The following is a 20,261-nucleotide window of genomic DNA, read 5'->3' as shown; positions in this document are numbered from 1 at the left end:
AATCATGAATACGAGCAGGGATGTAGATATAAGGCTATTCATTGCAGCAAAGCCTAAAGACTGAAAAATAGAAACAATCTACATATCTAACATTAGAATATTATTTAAAGGTTTATTCTTCCATAAAATGGCATAGAATATAGTCAATCAATTTATTGTAGATTAATGCTTAATAACATGACAGTTGTTTACAATAATTATTACAAATACAGTATGTTACAAAGCAGAATTCACAGTTTGATCTAATTTTGATTAAAGAGTAATGTAACACAATGTTAAGAGTGATTATTTCTGTGTGCTAATTTTACTTAAATTTTCCATATTGTCTTACTTTGCTTATTTTTTTAAATGTTCAACTTATGAGGTGATTTAACTTAATAATGAGAAAATATTTCTAAAACCAACATAGCAAGTTAATTTTTTATCTGCTTGCTAACAATTGCTTACAATTATACCTGAAATTTAATGAACACATAAATAAATTCTGATGACTCACTGAAAAAAAAATTACAAAGAACAAGGTTGGGGGCTTATACTAATAAAACTCAATAGAAATCTACCAAGTAATCAAGTCAGTGATACAAGGATAAACCTAAAGATCAATGGAACCAACTAACAAGTCTAGGAATAGACAACTTGATGGTCAATTTCTGACAAAGATGCCGAGTAATTCAATGGAGACAAGGTAACCTTTTCAATAAATGGTCTTGGAACAACTGGAAAAAAAATATGGAAAAAGTAAACCAGTCCATACCTTGCACTAGCTATAAAAATTAACTCAAACCCTTACCTTATACTGACATATGAATGTTAACTTTAAAACGAATCATTGACCAAAATTTAAGGGCTAAAACTACTAGTATTTTAGAAGAAAATATAGAATTGTTGACAAATTGGTTTAGGCAATTATTCTCAAGACACAAAAATATATACCAAAAAAATTTACATTTACATGGGCTTCATCAAGACTAAAACCTTTTGATTTTCAAAAAGTCATATTTAAGAAAAAGGCAAGCCAGACTAGTAGAAAACTTTTCAAAACATAGATCTGACAAAGGGCTTGTTTTAAGAGCACATAAAAAAAATCTTACACTACAATGAGACATTCAATATGATTTCTCTTTTTTTTAAAGGGTAAAATATTATAACAGACATTTCACAAAAGAAAATATGTAAATGAGCAATATGTGCGTGCAAAGATGCTCAATATTATTAGTCATCAGAAAAATGAAAATTAATCCACTACTACACACTCATTACAATAGCAACAGTTAAAGAGAGTAAAAATATGAAATGCTGGCAAGAATGAGAAGCATCCCAAATCCTCATACATTACAGTTAAAAACAAAAAATGGTAAACCACTTTGGAAAGTAGTATCAATTTAAACAAACATTTACCATAGGATTCAGCCATTTCTCTCTAAGGTATTTACCCAACAGAAATGAAAACATATGGTCCCATGAAAATGTGTATGCAAATGTTCACAGCAGCATTATCATAATAGCCAAAAATAGAAGCAAACCAAATCTCTATCAGATGAATTAAACAAATTGTGGTACACATACAGACACACACATACACACAGAGACACACATGTTGCCCAAGGACTACTACTCAGAAATTAAAAGGAACAAAATATTAGTGTATGTGACATGGATAAATTTCAAAAACATTACGCTAAATCAGGATTAGGCATCTTTTTCTGTAAAGGGTCAGAAAGCAAATGTGTTAAGGCTTTGCAAGTCATATGATCTTTCTCTCACAACCCCTCGCTCAGCTCTGCTCTTGTAGTGCAAAAGGAGATATATATAATGCAAAAAGCAATGAATATGGCTGTGTTTCAATAAAACTTCATTTACAAAAACAGGGAGAAAATTCGGCTCATGGGTCGTGGTCTGCTGACCCCTGTGCTAATGAAAGAAGTCTTCCCCAAGGACAGAGGTCACACCTTATAAGCCTCATAGCACTTATCCAAGGGCTAAATCTAAATACGATGTCAACAAATGAAAAGAATTCAACATAATCAGATTAGGAAAAATTACCTGTGGATCTGATCTTGCCTGCTAGAGCGAACTGGAGCTAATCCATCTATTTCGTCAAAAAATATTATAGAAGGTCTCATCAAATATGCCTAGTATAAAAAGAAAACAAACATTATTTATTGTATTAGTTTTCATTTTTAATTTAATTACTGTATTTTCTTAATAGGTAATATAAGGAAATGGTACAACATGCAGCAGGTAAGAAAGATTATACAGGAAAAAGGAAAGCTCCTTATCACCCCAGACTCTAACCACAAGGTCTCCACCCAGTAGACAACTACTGTTTTCAGTTTGTTTATTCTTCCATACATGTCATTTATACACATAACACAAACATGTATTTTTAAACACACAATTTTTTAAACACATTTAAACACACTATACATATTGCTTTTATTGTATAACACAGCCTATTTTATGTTATTGATATATTTTAATTAGCTTACATGTAAGTACATAAAGATCTGCTGCATCCTTTTTTAACAGCTACAAAATGCCCCACTGTATGGATGTGCCGTAATTAAACGAGTCCCCTACTCATGGACATTTAAGCTGTTTTCAATCTTTTCCTATTATCAATAATGCTTGAACAAATATCTGTGTACATTTAACATTTCACATGAGTATAAACATATCAATATAAAAAATTATAAAAGTGGAACTAATGGTTCAAAAGGCATGTGTCATTCCTAATTTAAAAACTTGCAAATTACCTTCCATTGATGTATCAATTTACCCTTCTCACCAGAAATATTTAAGACTGCTCACCAACAATTTATTATCAAACTTCTTGTTCTTGACTAACTTCTTAAGATAAAAGATGTTACCTCATTTTCATTCTAATTTTTATTTCTATTATCAAGGAAGATGAGCATTTTTCATATCTTAAAAGAGCCATTAATATTGCTTTTTCTACACAAGTTCTGTTCATATCCTTTGCCAATTTTTCTATTGGATCATTGGTCTTCTGCTTACTGATTTCTAGGAGCTGTATTTACTTAAAAATTAGACTCTCTCTATGAAGGGAAATGAAAATATTTTTCTACAAAGGGTATCATCTTTTGGTTTTGCTTCCCATATTCTGTTGCCATGCAGAATGTAAAAAAAAGATTTTATATAGTGGATTCTTTTCTTCCATAGTTAGACTTTCCCTACTCTGAGATTAGAAACGAAATTCTCCTGAGTTTTCTTCTGGTACTTTCACAGTGTTATTTTTTCTCACTAAATCTCGGATCTATGTAGGAACTTGATTTAAGGTAAATAAATATTAGATTACAAATGAAAACTGTTATATAACTTACTCAAATTAATATAGTTTATTTTCATTTCAAAATTACTTAAAGCAAATTCTTAGTTCACAGGAAGGTCAGCTTATTAAAGAATGGATACAAATTTTTCATTTCTCCCTTACTGATAACGATATTCATTAAACTTCCAGTGTTCTCTAATAATTTTTTTTAATTAATTAATTTATTTATTTATTTTTGGCTGCATTGGGTCTTTGTTGCTGCGCGCGGGCTTTCTCTAGTTGCAGCGAGCAGGGGCTATTCTTCATTGTGGTGCACGGGCTTCTCATTGCAGTGGCTTCTTTTGTTGTGGACAGAGCATGGGCTCAGTAGTTGTGGCTCACGGGCTCTAGAGCACAGGCTCAGTAGGTGTGGTGCATGGGCTCAGTTGCTCCGCGGCATGTGGGATCTTCCCGGACCACGGCTCGAACCCATGTCCCCTGCATTGGCAGATGGATTCTTAGCCACTGTGCCACCAGGGAAGTCCCTCTAATAACTTTAAATGAAAGACAGTTCAACCACAAAACTTCGGTTTTTTTGAAAAAAAAAAACTTTATGAGGCTAGAATTACGTAATAAGAGAAGAAGAGTAAAGATTTAATCATTACTTTTACATATATGAAACACAGCTCTTTTTTAGAACTATGGCCTCACACAATTGCAAAAAGGAAGTACAGTGTATTTAACACCAGTTATTGTGATAAGCACTTTACAGTTGACCTTTGTATACATGGATTTTTTTCAGTAAATATATTGAAAATATTTTGGGGGAGATTTATGACAATTTGAAAAAACTCACAGATGAACTGGGTAGCCTAGAAATAGTGAAGAAATTAAGAACAAAGTATGTCATGGGTGTATAAAATATACGTAGATACTAGTCTATTTTATCATTTACTACCATAAAATATATACAAATCTATTATAAAAAGTTAAAATTTATCAAAACTTACATGAATAAACACTGTACCTGCTCCATTTACAGTCGAGAGAAATGTAAACAAAGATACAGTATTAAATCATAACTGCATAAAATTAACTGTGGTACATACTGTACTACTGTAATAATTTCATAGCCACCTCCTGTTGCTATTGCGCTGAACTCAAGTGTTGCGAGTATCCACTTAAAATGCCGTGTGATGCTAATCTTCTCCTCGTGAGCAGTTCCTCTCTCCAGTAAATTACATATCACAGTAAAAAGTGATCTCTCTTTACTTAAAGTGATGTTGCAAATTTTTCTTTGTGTTTACTGCAATATGGTAAACTTTAAATAACACCATGGGACCTATACAAAGTGCCACTACTGATGCTGGAAGTGCCCCCAAGAAGCAAAGAAAAGGCATGACATTACAAGAAAAAGTTGAATTGCTTGATATGTACTGTAGATTTAGGTCTGCAGCTGCAGTTGCGGCCATTTCAAGATAAATGAATCCAGCGTAAGGGGTATTTAAAAAAAAAGAAGAAGAAAAGGAAATCCCTGAAGCTCTTGTTGCAGCTACACCAACAGGTGTGAAACCTTGAACTTCTTGCAAAATACCTTTTTATCTCATATTGAAAATGCAGCTTTTATGTGGATGCAGGATATAAGAAAAGCATTCTTGTATACTCTACTCTAACTCAAGAAAAAGCAAGGTCATTCTATGAAAACTTAAAGCAAAAGGAAGATGAAACATCTAAACCTGTAGAAATTAATGCCAGCAAATAATTTTAGATAGAGGTATGTGCATAGGATAGGGAGGATGAATTACAAGGATTTATGGTGCTGGATCATATTACCAGGAACACAGGAGTGAATTCCTGCCCCAACCAAAAGGCATTCGTGCGGATTTTTTTTTATTCAAGTTAACTGGCTATTCCAAAGTTGTTTTTTTTTTTCCTATTTTTGATGATTGGAGCCCTTCAGATGCATGATGGAACTGTGTTTTGCATTTTTTGGTAAAAGGAGCAAAGCGAGGACCTGGAGATATACGCTGGAGCAATCTCCTTGGAAGGATTCAGCATAAGTAGATGGTAAACATTTACAGGGAAAAGGGAGGGTTTGTTTGTTTTTAAACATTTATTTATTATTTATTTATTTTATTTTTGGCTGCATCGGGTCTTAGTTGCGGCACGCAGGATCTTCGTTGAGGCATGAGGGACCTTTTGTTGCGGCACGGGGGCTCTTCGTTGCAGCGCACAGACTTCTCTCTAGTTGCAGCATGCGGGTTTTTCTCTCTCTAGCTGTGGCGCATAGGCTCCAGGGCTCATGGGCTCTGCAGTTGTGGCGCACAGGTTCCAGAGCGCATGGGTTCTGTAGTTTGCGGCATGCAGGCTCTCTAGCTGAGGCACAGGAGCTCTGGCAGGGGCTTAGTGGCCCACGACATGTGGGATCTTAATTCCCTGACCAGGGATCAAACCCGTGGTCCCCTGAACTGTAAGGCGGATTCTTTACCACTGGACCACCAGGGAAGTGCTGGGGTTTGTTTAAAATAGTAAATCAGTAAGTCACTTCTAAATTTAAAGAAAACAAAATTGGAGTTGAAGAATAAGTAGGTTTCCAATTGGCTATTGCTATTTTTCTTTGAAAAAAATAAACATTTTTTTAAAAATTAAAAAAAAAAAAAAGTCAAGGTAACAGAAGCACCGTCTGCTGACCAAGAGGCAGCAAACAAGTTTCCAGACACAATTAAGAAAACCATTGATGAGAAAGGGTATCTATCTGCCTGAACAGGTTTTTAATGCAGACAATAGTGCCCTATTCACATTTATTCGTAAAGAAGAGAAATGAGCACCAGGATCTAAGGCTGGAAGGGATAAGTTAACTCTAATGTTTTGGGCAAATGCAGTCGGGTTTACGATCAGGACTGCCTTTATCTATAAAGCTGCTAACCCCCGAGTCTTGAAGGGAAAAGATAAACACCAGCTGCCAATCTTTTGGTTGTACAACCAAGCCTGGACAATGAGAACTCTTTTTCTGGATTGGTTCCATCTATGCTTCATCCCTGAAGTGAGGAAGCATCTTTCCAGTAAGAGACCCACTTTTAAAGTTCTTTTGATATTGGACAATGCCCCTGGCCACCCAGAACTCGATGAGTTCAACACCAAAGATGTCGAAGTGGTCTACTTGTCCCCAAACATAACAACTCTAATTCAGCCTCTAGATCAGGGGTTCATAAGGACTTTTAAGCCTCATTACAGACAGGACACTATGGAAAGGATTGTCAACACTATGGAAGAGAGCCCCAATAGAGAGAACATCATGAATGTCTGGAAGGGTTACACCATTTCTCTCCATTATTGTTAGAAAAAGTCATGAAAGCCACCAAGCCCAAAACAATAAATTCCTGCTGGAGAAAACTGTGTCCAGATACTGCGGGTGACTTCACAAGATTTATGACAGAGCCAATTAAGTAAATCACAAAAGAGATTGTAGATATGGCAAAAAAAAAGGTGGGGCATGAAGGGCCTCAAGATATGAATCTTGGAGAAACTCAAGAGCTAACAGACATAACACCGGAGGCACTCACAGAAGACGAAATATCCGGAAGATGGATATGAGTGCTTCTGAACTAGTGCCAGGCAATGAGAAAGAAGATGAGAAGAAGCAGTGCCAGAAAACAAATTGACCTTAGACAATCTGGCAGAAAGGTTCCAATTACTCAAAACTGCTTTTGACTGCTTTTACCACATGGACCCGTCTATGATATGGGCACTGAGACTAGAGCAAACAGTGGAAGAAGGATTGGTACCATACAGAAACATTTTTAGAGAAATGAAAAAGCAAAAAAGTCAAGCAGAAATTATGATGTATTTTCATAAAGTTACACCAAGTGTGCCTGTCTCTCCTGCCGCCCCTTGCATCTCCTCCACCTCTTGCACCTCTGCCACCCCTGAGACAGCAAGTCCAACCCCTCCTCTTCCTCCTCCGCCTCAGCCTGCTCAACATGAAAGTGACAAAGATGAAGACCTTTATGATAATCCACTTCCATTTAATGAATAGTAAACAATCATCATTCTGTACAGTTAATAAACTTTCTATTATGTATGTGTGCCAGTGTCTTCATGTGAAAATCTAGTAACTGTACAGCGAGAACTGTATGAGACATTTTTGTCATAATTACCACTTAAAGTATTCATTGTGTAGACTATCGTGTGCAAGACTTGTACTGAAATGGCCAGCATATCCTTACATAGGTATAAGGTGAGTGATATTTAATAAAAAATTAATAATGTGTTCATTTTCTTACAGTTTTATACCTTTGCTTTCGGAGAACTATATTACTATACAGCATGCCCTTCTCTCGTAATTGGAGAAGCTGCATATCAGCCAATCATCACAGGTAAGAGTTTTTTTCCTAATATAACATTTCCATTACTGTATTATGAATATGACTGTAATTTGTGTATGCCATAAAAATTCTATAACAATTCATTCACTAGTGTATAGGCTAGGCTACCATGAAACAATCATACTGCTGCTTCTTTGTTATCAATGCATGAATCATTATACCTGTAATAAATATGAATTTCTTTTTCATATTATCTTTTCATTCTTGATGTCTAGTGTTAGTAATATGTATAACATCTACAGTGTTTTGTATCATATAAGACAATACTGATGTAGGTTGAGAGAGAGAATTCATCTTGTATTCAGGCAACGTAAAATTTTGGTTGTGATAAATATAGTACAGTACTGTAAATCTTTTATGATTTTCTTAATAACATTTTCTTCTCTCTAGCTTACTTTATTGTAAGAATACAGTATATAGTACATAATACAAAACATACGTGCTGTTTATATTATTGGTAAGGCTTCCTATCAACAGTAGGCTATTAGTAGTTAAGTTTGCGGGGAGTCAAAAGTTATACACAGATTTTCAAATGCACAGAGATTAGTGCCCCTAACCCCTGTATTGTTCAAGGGTCAACTGTATACACTTCCTTCCGGTGAAAACTCACAGTAGTCCAGTTAGATAGGTATTATTTCCCCCATTTTATAGAGGAGGCAAATAAGGATCAGATGCTTTCATTTACTTAAAGTTACATACTTACTAGTAAAGCTAGATATAAACTAACACTTTTCTGACACCAAAGGCCTAACTCTTAGCCAATATATTGTACAGTCATCCCTCAGTATCCATGGGAGACTGGTTCCACGACTCCCCGCAGATACCAAAATACGAGGATGCTCAAGTCCCCTATATAAAATAGCATAGCACAGTCAGCCCTACATACCCATGGATTCCACACTTGTGGATTCAACCAACCGGAGATGAAATTGTTGCCTGAATCCATGGATGTGGAACCAGCAGATATGGAAGGCCGACTGTACCTCCTTCATTTCATTTAGTGAATAGATCATATACTTAATTTAGGAATGTAGACTCTTTACATTTAAAAAGACAAAAATGACTATGAGCAGTTTTTTTAAAAAGAAAGCAAACATTTCAAATACTCTTACCCACAAAGAAAACTATGAAACAAATAAAGTAAATATAGATTTAAAAAACAGATTTATGCTATGGTTTTGAATGAAACCAAGAGACATTCCTATCCCAGTAGGAAGTGGTAAAAGGAATAACTCTGTCAAAAATTTAAAATTAAGTCATGGACAATTTGCCAGCATTCCCAAGCTAACTCTTCCCTAATCCACCGATGTTATTTTATATTATTTTCCAATTATTATTAAATTCTCTTGAAACATGAAGACTGCATATGTTTGACTTCCCAATAGACATTGAGCACCTTGAGGCTAAGAATTTTACTTTATTCCTCTTTCTAGAGCCCCCATTACCTAGAACACAGCAGTTTTTAATACTAATATAACTAAAAATAATATTTGAAGTGCTTTACCAATTACAAAGGACTTTGATACACATCAACTCAGTAATGGGTCTTCAACAAACGCTTGCTGAAAGCATTTTTTTAAATGTCATGTGAATTTCCTTAGACATAACAAAATATAAGTTGCATTACCAAGTATGACTGACTTCCTTCAGTAGCTCAAACAATTAAAAGTAAATTTATAACAGGACTAATTTTTATAAGTATTAGGAAATGATATTTTTAAAGTTACAGCCTACATGATATTATTCACTTACCTTACTCTGCCTTTTAAAAGCATTCACTTAATACTGAGTTCTTCCAGTACCATATTTACAACTCATGAAAATAAATAATATACTGCTTGCTGAGATTTTCTTGCACAGATATTTAACTTTTTATGCTTGTTCTACTTCCTCAGTTAGATTATAATCTAGTGATATACATGTTATATCCAGGGTTCTCAAAAGCACTTAACATGGTATTATATGCCTAGTAGCCACCTCAGTAAATATTTTGTGAATCATCTTAAATTAGTACTAGTGAAACTGCTATTAAGTACCTCTAAGGCATACAAATTCATATTACTGATCCTAAATTTAACATTGGAAATTGACTGGAATTGATTGGAAAATATGACTCGTCATGAACAGTTTGTATTTATAGACCAAACGTGTGAAGTATTCTAAAGAAGATATTCTCGTATTACCTGACTTCACTTACCTGATCAAAAAGAAGCCTAAGTTGCCGCTCAGATTCGCCAACCCACTTACTTAGACAGTCTGCTCCTTTTCGCATAAAAAAAGCCACCTTTTTGTCTCCTTGACTGCACTCATTAGCTAACGCTCTGGCAACCAAGGTTTTACCTGTGCCAGGAGGGCCATAAAACAAACAGCCCCTAGAGGAATAAAGAATCAATAAAAGTAGATAAATGTTACCACCAGCACTAATAACCAATACAAAAGCATGCACCTCCCATATAATTTTGTACTAATGTATATTTTTTTATTATTAGACACTGATATAGCTTTTTGTAGTATACAGACAAAAGTTTCACTTTGTTGAGAGTCCTCAAGGATGTTCTCAAAGAACCAAGCTTTGGTACACAAGAAATAGTTCAATCAGAGTAGAGAGTAATTTGGCAAGCTACATCAAAATTTTAAAGGTACTTTCCCTATGACCCAGAAATTTCACATTTTAGATTATATCATGTAGAAATAATCAAAAGAAAGTGATAAAGATAGATTTTTTAAAAAACCTAAATGCTATCTACTAACAAGGGACAGATAAATACACCACTACATCTGTAATTTAAACACTAGTATGATGTCAAAAAGAATAATACATTATTTATTGATATGGAAAGGTGTCTATAATACATTGTAAAGTGAAAAATAAAGTTACATAAGGGTATTATTGAATAATCTCATTTATATTAAATGTTTAAATGTGCATAACACAGGCAAAATATAAACTTAATATATGCATACATATATAAAAGAAAGCTGTTCATCCCTAAGGAGTAGGATTACTTTCTGCTTATAATACTTTTTGTTTATCACTCTATTTTTTAAAGTTTCTCCCAAGGCTATACTACTTTAATGGCTTTGAAAAAAATAACAATTATTTTTAAAATTCAAGTTATATCATATAAGAAGTAAATAAATTGCTACTATGATTTCTAAAAGCCACTGCAGAATTACAGGCCAACTCTTAACCCACTCAAATAGAAGATGACTCTTTAACAAGATTTTCTACATCCTTAAACACATGAATAATAAATTAGAAACACATGAATAATAAATTAGAAATAAAAAAGGATATTTCGCAGTTTAAGTCTATATGCACATCTTCAAAGTATTTTATTCTGCCCAATTTCCTTTGACATAATTTCTCAGCCTTTCCTAATAGTTAACTAGCTAACCACCTCATGATCAAACACAATTAACCTGATCATAAAAATAAACTATCAAGCTTACCATTTCAAAAATACCACATCAATGAGTCAAAGAAACACTTCGCTGAAACTGTGCTTTCAAAGACTAACCAGTATACCGTATCAAACTGAATGCTATTAGGAGACCAAATTAAGGAAAATCCACTTAGGCAATCCACTTGTAAATTCAAGGCCTGCGTAAAGAATCTCATTCTGTGTCTGACTCTTAAATGCTGAAATATAAACTTCAAGAACACACTTAGTACCACAGCTTTTGAGCCCTAAATAATAAAATTTCATTCCTAATTCTCATTGCTATAACACATCAAATAAATACATATGAAATATTTATAAATAATATTTAGATTTATAATCATCTACTAATTGAAATTTGATAAATTAACAGTAATAAAAATAATAAACATCTAGGACATTACTCACCTTGGAGGCTGAATTTTAAATTTTTCAAAAATTTCTGGATATAAAAGTGGAAATACTACCATTTCCTTTAGTGCATGAATATGATGGCTCAATCCACCTATGCTATCAAACCGCACCTTGGAAAGAAGTGGAAAAGTTTATTACAAAATAATTTTAACCGTATATAGATTTCTTTTTAATTTATGAGATAATCTTATGATTCCAAAATACATGCCTGCAGCAGGAACTGAAGCTTAAACATAAAGTTCATATATAAAGTTAAACAGAGTTCAAAAAACTATACTTTGGGGAATTCCCTGGAGGTCCAGTGGTTAGGACTCTGCACTTCCACTGCAGGGGGCACGGGTTCAATCCCTGGTTGGGGAACTAAGATCTCGCTTGCCGCGTGACTAAAGAACAAAAAAAAAACCCCACTAACAATGGTGATCTTCTACTTCTATTGTGTGTTGCGTTAGAAACAAGTAATGACCTTTAAAAAAAAAAAACTATTTATAGAAAAACATTTACAAAACTTACTGATTTATCAATGTTCATTGGATCAACATCAGCCAAGCTTGCACCCACTTTGACACGTTCTCGGAGAATACCACTAGCTAAATCTTCTGCTCTTAAGTTCATAGGCAAACATCTGAAATTCATAAACATTCAAGTACATAGCATTAAAAGTTTCATATTCTTAATGTCATAAGCAAGTTTAAATCTTTGTTGACACATTTTCATCTTCCTCCCTTTTCTCATAACCCAGAAAATGCCAAGAGATTTCATATTTTTAAACTATTTTTCCTAAATTCTTTTCAACAGGACAGAAATAAATTTATTCACTAGAGAAAGCAAATAAGATCATGAATCTCTTTGTCCAAAAAGCCCAATCTAGTCTAAATTAGAAAACTTAACAAACCTGATATTCCACATTATATAAGCATAAAATAAAAAGACCTACTATAAATACTAAAATACATGGCATTAAATGAACTCAAGCTTTATCATAACATTTAAATTTATCCTCAGATATTATGTGGGTATGTCTACTCAGTTTACATGATTGAAGAAATAAATTTCCCTCCCTTTTATTCAAGGGAAACCAATTTTAGACTCTATTTTGAAAACTAAGCATTATCTTTTGTGTAACTACCTTAAAATACATTTTTAGCTACTTAAAATCCTATACGATATTAATGTAATTACCCCTAAGAAAATATAATCTACTTCCTGTTTTAACACTGCATAAACACCAAAAGATGACATAAATAGCCTAAAAAAAGTATAGCTTCTACAATGAATGTACTTTCACTGACATTTCTGAATCCTAACTTACTTTAAAAATCTATTTCCAAAGCAGGTAACAGAATAATTCAGATTAAAGAGGCATTAAATTCTTTTATTTAAACTTAGATTTTTCTCTTACATTTTCTTTCCATCATCCACATGTGGAACTCTTTTTAGCATACAATCTACACCAACCCAAACTTGTTTCCAAGACCAGCTAACTGAAAACTTGGTATTTCTACAATAGATATATAATGCCAAATTATAGAAATGCTTTCCTAAACGTAAAATTTCTAAATAAAATGTACCGCTAGTATTATAAATATAAGCTAGAAAATTAACTTAAATTTTAAAGAATAAATTATAATTTGATGCTTTAATAACTTACTAGACAAAATACTGATTCTCTCCCCCACTGAAAACTCTCAAGATTTTAGTGAGCCATGTAGCAATGAGTCATTGACTCTAGTTAAGCAAAGACCACCAGAAGCACTCATTAAACCAAAGCTAAAACAAGTTTTCCAACATAACCCAAGGGCTCCTGAAATAATTCCATTAAAAACAAAATCTTACTCTTGAGTGCTATAATCATTATAAGCATCTAAAATCAACCTCATTAAATGGATTTGGATTAGAGGAGATGTACTGAAGAAGAGACTGTCCAAGAGGTTGGCCTCTTCCCCTGGCTCTTTCTTTACCTTCCCACACACTATTTTATTGAGTACTTACAAAGTAAGTATTTATGGGAAGTTTCCCAAGGTTAGATTTCTACTCTAAAAATTACTAAGTAAATACCAAGTTAGTGTATTACTCTAGACTAAAATATGTGTTAAGTATCACTGTTAGCAAAATGGTAGTACAGGTAAGAATCACATTCAAAAAGTTTAAACTGCTATTCCTTTTTTCTATCATGGAAATAATAATTAAAACTTTACTAACCTATTTCTTGCTCTTGCCATGCTCTTTGATTTCCTTCTTTCAAAGCGTTCTTCATCAGAAGAAGTTGTGTCACTACTATGAATGGCATGCTTCTTTCTCCTATTTAAAGAGAGTAAAATCCTTAAAATCATTACAGCAGCAAAGGGCTTTTAAAAACACATTCTGAGCATCATATCTACTATTAGCTCAGTAGAAAATATACACAGTCACTCATTCATTTGGCAAATATTTATTAAGATCCCTATGCTCATGCAATTTACATCTGATGAAGTAAAAATATGGTAAGTTCTACAGAGAAAAAAAAAAAACAGGAGGAGGAGGAGAGGGAGGCTATAATTTTTTAAATAGGGTAGTTCATAAAGGCATCAAGCAACAAATTGAATTTGCATCCAAATTTAGGGAATGTCTATCACTGATTGATAAATACCATCAAACTCTTATTAGAAAAGAAAGTTTATCTTTTTCTCTTCTTATTTTCCCTTTCCCAAATAATCAGAAAACAGTCCAGACACTAAAGAAAATAATATATTGGTTTACAGAGAGACAAGGGTTTCCTCTTTCCACTTAAGACTTATATCCTGTTTGAATTTCTTACAAAATGTATAAAGTATTTTTGATGAAATAAACAAAGAAATAGCTTACAAACAAGCAGAACTACTATGGAATGAGTAGATAATGTATGAAGCTAAAATCATCCTCGAGGAAAAATAATACTTAATAAATGCTTCATTATTAATATACTTGATGACATCTCTATGATACCTATGGTAATCATACAAAATGGAATCATTGTAAATTAATTTACTTCAAACTCAAATTGGCTTTCAAGGATGGTCCACAGCCTGTGCATCCCTATTTTACTGCAATTCCCACCAACCACAATAGCAAACCCAGATTTTCCCCAACTCTCATTAAGATCTTTAACCTGTCTAATATTCCTTCTCCTGATTAATAGAAGTCCCTTCATTTCATCCTGCATCAGTTTTTAATGTCTCCCAAAATTTCAGGCAGACTGTTGCAATAACTACCTACTCAATCTTTGCAATTTTGGTATTTACCCTCTCTCCTACTTCTTTCTCTCCATCAGGAAAATGCCTGTTTCCAAGTTTCTTATTTACCCTGTGTGTGTGTGTGTGTATGTGTGTATGTGTGTGTGTGTGTGTGTGTGTGTGGTGAGCCTAATATATAAAAATGTAATATATCTGAAAATAGCACAAATGAGGTAGGCAGAAGCAACAGTGTAAGTATTGGGCTAAAGAAATGATTCCAGATGATAACTCAAATGCACAAGAACAAATGAAGAGAACCAGAATAATAAAATAAAAGTTACTATCCAAAAGCTATAAGCATGCACTTGATTGACTTTCTTCTCTCAACTTTTTTAAATAACAGAGAATTATATAAATAACTTTAATAATGTATTGCTAGGTTTGTAAAATGTATAAACGTAACATGTATAACAATACCACAAAAAGCTGAGTGGACCTTAAAAGGGAAGGGTCCACACCATATACAAAAGTAAGTCAAAATGGATCAAAGACCTAAACACAGAGCTAAAACTATAAACTCTTAGAAGAAAACACAGTAGTAAATCTTCATGACAGCAGATATGGCAATGGATTCTTAGATATGACATGAAAAACACGAACAACCACAAAAAAGATAAACTGAACCTCATCAAAATTAAAGTCTTTTGTGCTTCAAAGAACACCATCAAGAAAGTAACAACTCACAAAATAGGATACAATATTTGCAAATCATATATCTGATAAGGAATTTGAATCTAGAATATATAAAGAGCTCTTAGAAGTCAATGATAAAAAGACAACCCAATTTTTACATAGGCACTGGACACAAAGAGACAGTTCTGGGCTTCCCTGGTGGCGCAGTGGTTAAGAATCCGCCTGCCAATGCAGGGGACACGGGTTCGAGCCCTGGTCCGGGAAGATCCCACATGCCGCAGAGCAACTAAGCTCGTGCGCCACAACTACTGAGCCTGCGCTCTAGAGCCTGTAAGCCACAACTACTGAGCCCAAGTGCCACAACTACTGAAGCCCATGCGCCTAGAGCCCGTGCTCCACAATAAGAGAAGCCACTGCAATGAGAAGCCTGCGCACCGCAATGAAGAGTAGCCCCCGCTCGCCGCAACTAGAGAAAGCCCGCACACAGCAACGAAGACCCAACACAGCCAAAAATAAATAAATAAAATAAATAAATTTATAAAAAAAAAAAAAAAAAAAAGAGACAGTTCTCAAAGGAAAATTTTAAAATGGCTAATAAGCACATGAAAAGATGCCTCATATCATTAGTAATCAGGGAAATGCTATTCAAAAACCACAATGAGATACATTTCATACTCATTAGGATAGCTAGAATCAAAAAGTCAGACAATATTAAGCGCTGGGGAGGATGTGAAAAACTGGAAGTCCCATACACTGCTGGAGAGAATGTAAAATGGTGTAGTCACTTTGGAAAACATTCAAGCAGTTCTTAAATGATTAAGCATAAAGTAATCACATGACCCAATAATTCTACCCTGAGGTATATAGTCAAGAGAAATACAAAAATATATCCGAGAATTCCCTGGCAGTAGAGTGGTTAAGACTCCGTGCTTTCACTACCAAGGATGCAGGTTCGATCCCTGGTTGGGGAACTAAGATCCCACAAGCCACGCAGCGCGGCCAAAAAAACAAAACAAAACACATATATCCACATAAAAACTTGTACATGAATTTTTATAGCACCATTATACATAAAAGCCAAAAGCTGGAAACAACTCAAATGTCCGTCAACCAATGAGCAGATGGACAAAATGTGACATATTCCTACCTTGGAACATTATTTGACAATAAGAAGGAAGGAAGTACTGATAAATGCTTCAACATGTATGAACCTAGAAAACATGTAAACTGAAAGAAGCCAGTCACAAAGACCACATATTATATTCTCATTTTTACAAAATGCCAGAATAGGCAAACCTATGAGGAAAGAAAGTAGATTAGTTGTTGCTTAGGACTTAGAGGATAGGGGTAGTGGTAGGAAGGTTAGTGTTAAAGAGAACAGGTTTTTTGCTAAGCAGATGAAACAGTATTTAAAATTGTCTGTGGCAACAGTTCCATAGTTTTCTGTGAATATACCAAAAAAAAAAAAAAAAAAAAGCTGAATTATATGATGTGGATCTTCATAAAGCTTTTTTTTAAAAAAAAAACCTAGGTGAGACATCAGTGATGCTATTCCAGTCCTTCGTGGCTAGAGCATAGTTTTTACTAGATAAGAAACTGTCTTTTGGATATGTAACTATTTGCGAGCTAATTATGTTTTTTATTTTATTATGTGTTTTCACAACAAATGTTTACCAAAAATATCATGGAAGAGACTCAAGATAATACGAAATAAAAACAGAATGCTATGAAAAACCAGAGAACAAGAAAGCTATTCAAAAAATTTTTTTAATGTTTGCCTAAATAAAATTGCAAGAATGGAAGATAAAAAGAATAAAATCTCACAGAAAAAAAAAGGGGGGGCTTCCCTGGTGGTGCAGTGGTTGAGAATCTGCCTGCCAATGCAGGGGACATGGGTTTGAGCCCTGGTCTGGGAAGATCCCACATGCCACGGAGTGACTAGGCCCATGAGCCACAATTACTGAGCCTGCGCGTCTGGAGCCTGTGCTCCACAACAAGAGAGGCCGCGATAGTGAGAGGCCCGCGCACCGCGATGAAGAGTGGCCCCTGCTTGCCGCAACTAGAGAAAGCCCTCACACAGAAACGAAGACCCAATACAGCCATAAATAAATAAATAAATAAATACAAAATTAAAATTTAAAAAAAAAGGGGGGAGTGCAAAAAAGACAAAGAAAAATGAGAGAAAAGGCAAGTGCCACAGAGGACCAATGTCCAATGTTGGACTAACATAACAGTAGTTATTAAGCAGATGAGGAAAAAAATGAAGAGAAGAAACCTAACAAAAAATAATACAAGAAAATATCCCAGAGTTGAAAAAAGAAAATCTCCAAACCAATAGGGCCTAGAGCAAAAGGCTCAAAAAAAATGAACAAACGAACAAAAAAATATATATACACACATATATATATATTTATGTGCATCTACAAAGAAACAAGATATTAAACCAGACTGAATTCTCAACAGCAACAATATGTCATGGAGTACGGTGAAGCAAGAACTTTAAAGGTTTAGAGGAAACCTATTTGGATCTAGAATTCTCTTAACTCACAAAACTACTGGGAACTATGAAAATAAAAGACATTTTCAAAGATGCAAAGATGCAAAATTGACTTCCACACATTCTTTCCGAGTAAATTACTTGAGATTATATTCCTGCAAAATGAAACAGTAAAGCAAAAAGGAGAAAGACATCAGATCCAGTAAGTGGTGGATCCAAACAATGAAAGCAATCTTAAGTCCTACAGCAGTCACTTTGCAGCAGGTCTAAAAAAGTATCCCCCCAAAGTGGAACAGAAAGATGACATTAGGAGAGATGTCATCTGACAAAAAAAATATGAATGTTTTGGTATGTTCAGAAGCTTGGAAAACTTGAGACTACTGAATGTTAAAAAAAGGAGAATTCTTGGGACTTCCCTGGTGGTCCAATGGTTAAGACTCCGAATTCCCAATGCAGAGGGCCGGAATTCTGGTCAGGGAACTAGATCCTACATGCCGCAACTACGATCCCGCATGCTGCAACTAAAGATCCCACATGCCTCAATTAAGACCCAGCGCAGCTAAATAAATAAATTAATTTAAAAAAAAAAAGAACTCTTGAAATTATCACCTTTACTGAGACTATCAGGAGATCTCATTGGGTCCTTTTTCTCCATTTACATGAATCACTTCAAGAAGCCCCACACATTCCTGTCCCTGCAGGAATATGTAGGCTGTGCAGAAGGTGATACAATCGCCCCCATTCCTATCCCTTTGAACTCTACGTTCCCCTTCAACCCACTATCTTTTTCCAAGCATTTGTCACCATCTGACACACTATGTTTATGTATCCATTAGTTTATCTCCCTCTAGTAGAATGTAAGCTCCGAGAGAACAGGGATTTTTACCTTTTTAACTTCTGAATATCCAATGCCTTGAATGATATTTGGTGCGTACAGAAGATATACAACATACATTTGTTGAATGAAAGAATAAACTTAATTCCAGGAGCATTTCCCATTGAGTGGCCAGAGGTAGTAATAAAATCCACAGAGGATATTTAACTCTAGCACTCTACATAGCTCTATGATGAAAAACACTGTCATTACTCATAGAAATGTAAAAACTATTCATTGGTTTTCAACTCTTAGAATTAACCTAGAAATAAATCAAGTAAGGCTTAATAACTGTCCCAGAACAAACTATAAGTGTTATCAGTCTTGGCAATATAAAAATGTAGAAGGAGTGAAGTGGAGAGAGTGGATATTAAGGTCCTAATCTTAAAAGTGAGGAGTCAAAAGATACTGTCTACAGTTAATGAAACAAAAATGGAGATTCAAGTATAATGATTCAAATTTCCTGTGACCAAAGAAGAACTGAGGTTAGTGTTACAACTGTATAAGGCTGAGGAAGAAATCAAAAGACAAGAAATAGAATGTCATTTATATAGTATATGGAAATAGCTATCAAAATAACCAAAAGCAGAAATGTTTAAATTGATTGCTAAATGACAAGATTGAAGGTGAGGAAAAAAGGGTTGGGGAATATTACTTTTATTAAACCTAATCTACTAGCTATTTGAACCAAGTCTATGTATTACTTTGATAGGAAAAATTAAGTACAGAAAAAAGATCATCAGAAGCTAAGATTCAACACTGAAGTAAAAATGGCCCAAAAGCTGGTTGAGGTACAAAATCCTTAATCAGAACAGAAACCCTAGGAATTCCCTGGCGGTCCAGTGGCTAGGACTCTGCACTTTCACTGAGGAGGGCCCGGGTTCAAACATGGTCGGGAACTATAATAAAATTCCACAAGCAGCACGGTGTGGCCAAAAAAAAAACAACCAAAAAATCCTATTAGCCCCAATGGCAAGATTATTAACAACCACGAACCCTCAAAGATATACCATTACCACAAAATATATTTCTTAATCATCAATCTTAATGGGGACATGCTAGAGGCATTCCCAGTAAAGAAGTGGGGTACAAAATTAATATACAGAAATTAACTGTTCTCACATATAGAAATAACCACCTGAGAAAAAATATAAGAATGAAGAATGGAATAATGGGGGGAAAAAAAGGACAGGGGCATCTTTTATGTAATATAATATTTATACATTATATATAATTTGATAATAAATGTGGCAACTGGTATCAATGGAGAAGTTATAGACTCATTCAATAAATGAGGTTGGGACAACTCATTTTCCACCTGGGAAAAAAGTTGGATCCATACTACAAATCTCACACAAGGATGAAATTCAAATGGATCAAAATTAAAGAGTAAAAAATGAAACATTAAAAATAAACAGGGCTTCCCTGGTGGCGCAGTGGTTGAGAATCTGCCTGCTAATGCAGGGGACACGGGTTCGAGCCCTGGTCTGGGAAGA

General features: G+C 34.5%; 1 protein-coding gene across 2 annotated transcripts in view; it reads right to left on the bottom strand.

The window, feature by feature from the left end:
- ATAD2B (ATPase family AAA domain containing 2B) overlaps positions 1-20,261 on the bottom strand; it is a 154,043-nt gene that overhangs the window by 100,870 nt on the left and 32,912 nt on the right. For both annotated transcript variants that reach the window (XM_007183456.3, XM_007183457.3), the window contains exons 9-13: positions 13,713-13,811; positions 12,024-12,135; positions 11,508-11,623; positions 9,854-10,028; positions 2,044-2,132 (exon numbers count right to left, since the gene is read on the bottom strand). In XM_007183456.3, coding sequence (XP_007183518.2) covers positions 2,044-2,132; positions 9,854-10,028; positions 11,508-11,623; positions 12,024-12,135; positions 13,713-13,811 — 591 coding nt within the window. The remainder of the gene's footprint in view (positions 1-2,043; positions 2,133-9,853; positions 10,029-11,507; positions 11,624-12,023; positions 12,136-13,712; positions 13,812-20,261) is intronic.

This window comes from Balaenoptera acutorostrata, chromosome 12 (assembly GCF_949987535.1).
Source record: "Balaenoptera acutorostrata chromosome 12, mBalAcu1.1, whole genome shotgun sequence".
Taxonomy (NCBI): Eukaryota; Metazoa; Chordata; class Mammalia; order Artiodactyla; family Balaenopteridae; genus Balaenoptera; species Balaenoptera acutorostrata.
Note: the sequence above shows the minus strand (reverse complement) of the source record. Positions and strands in the feature narration are given on the sequence as shown.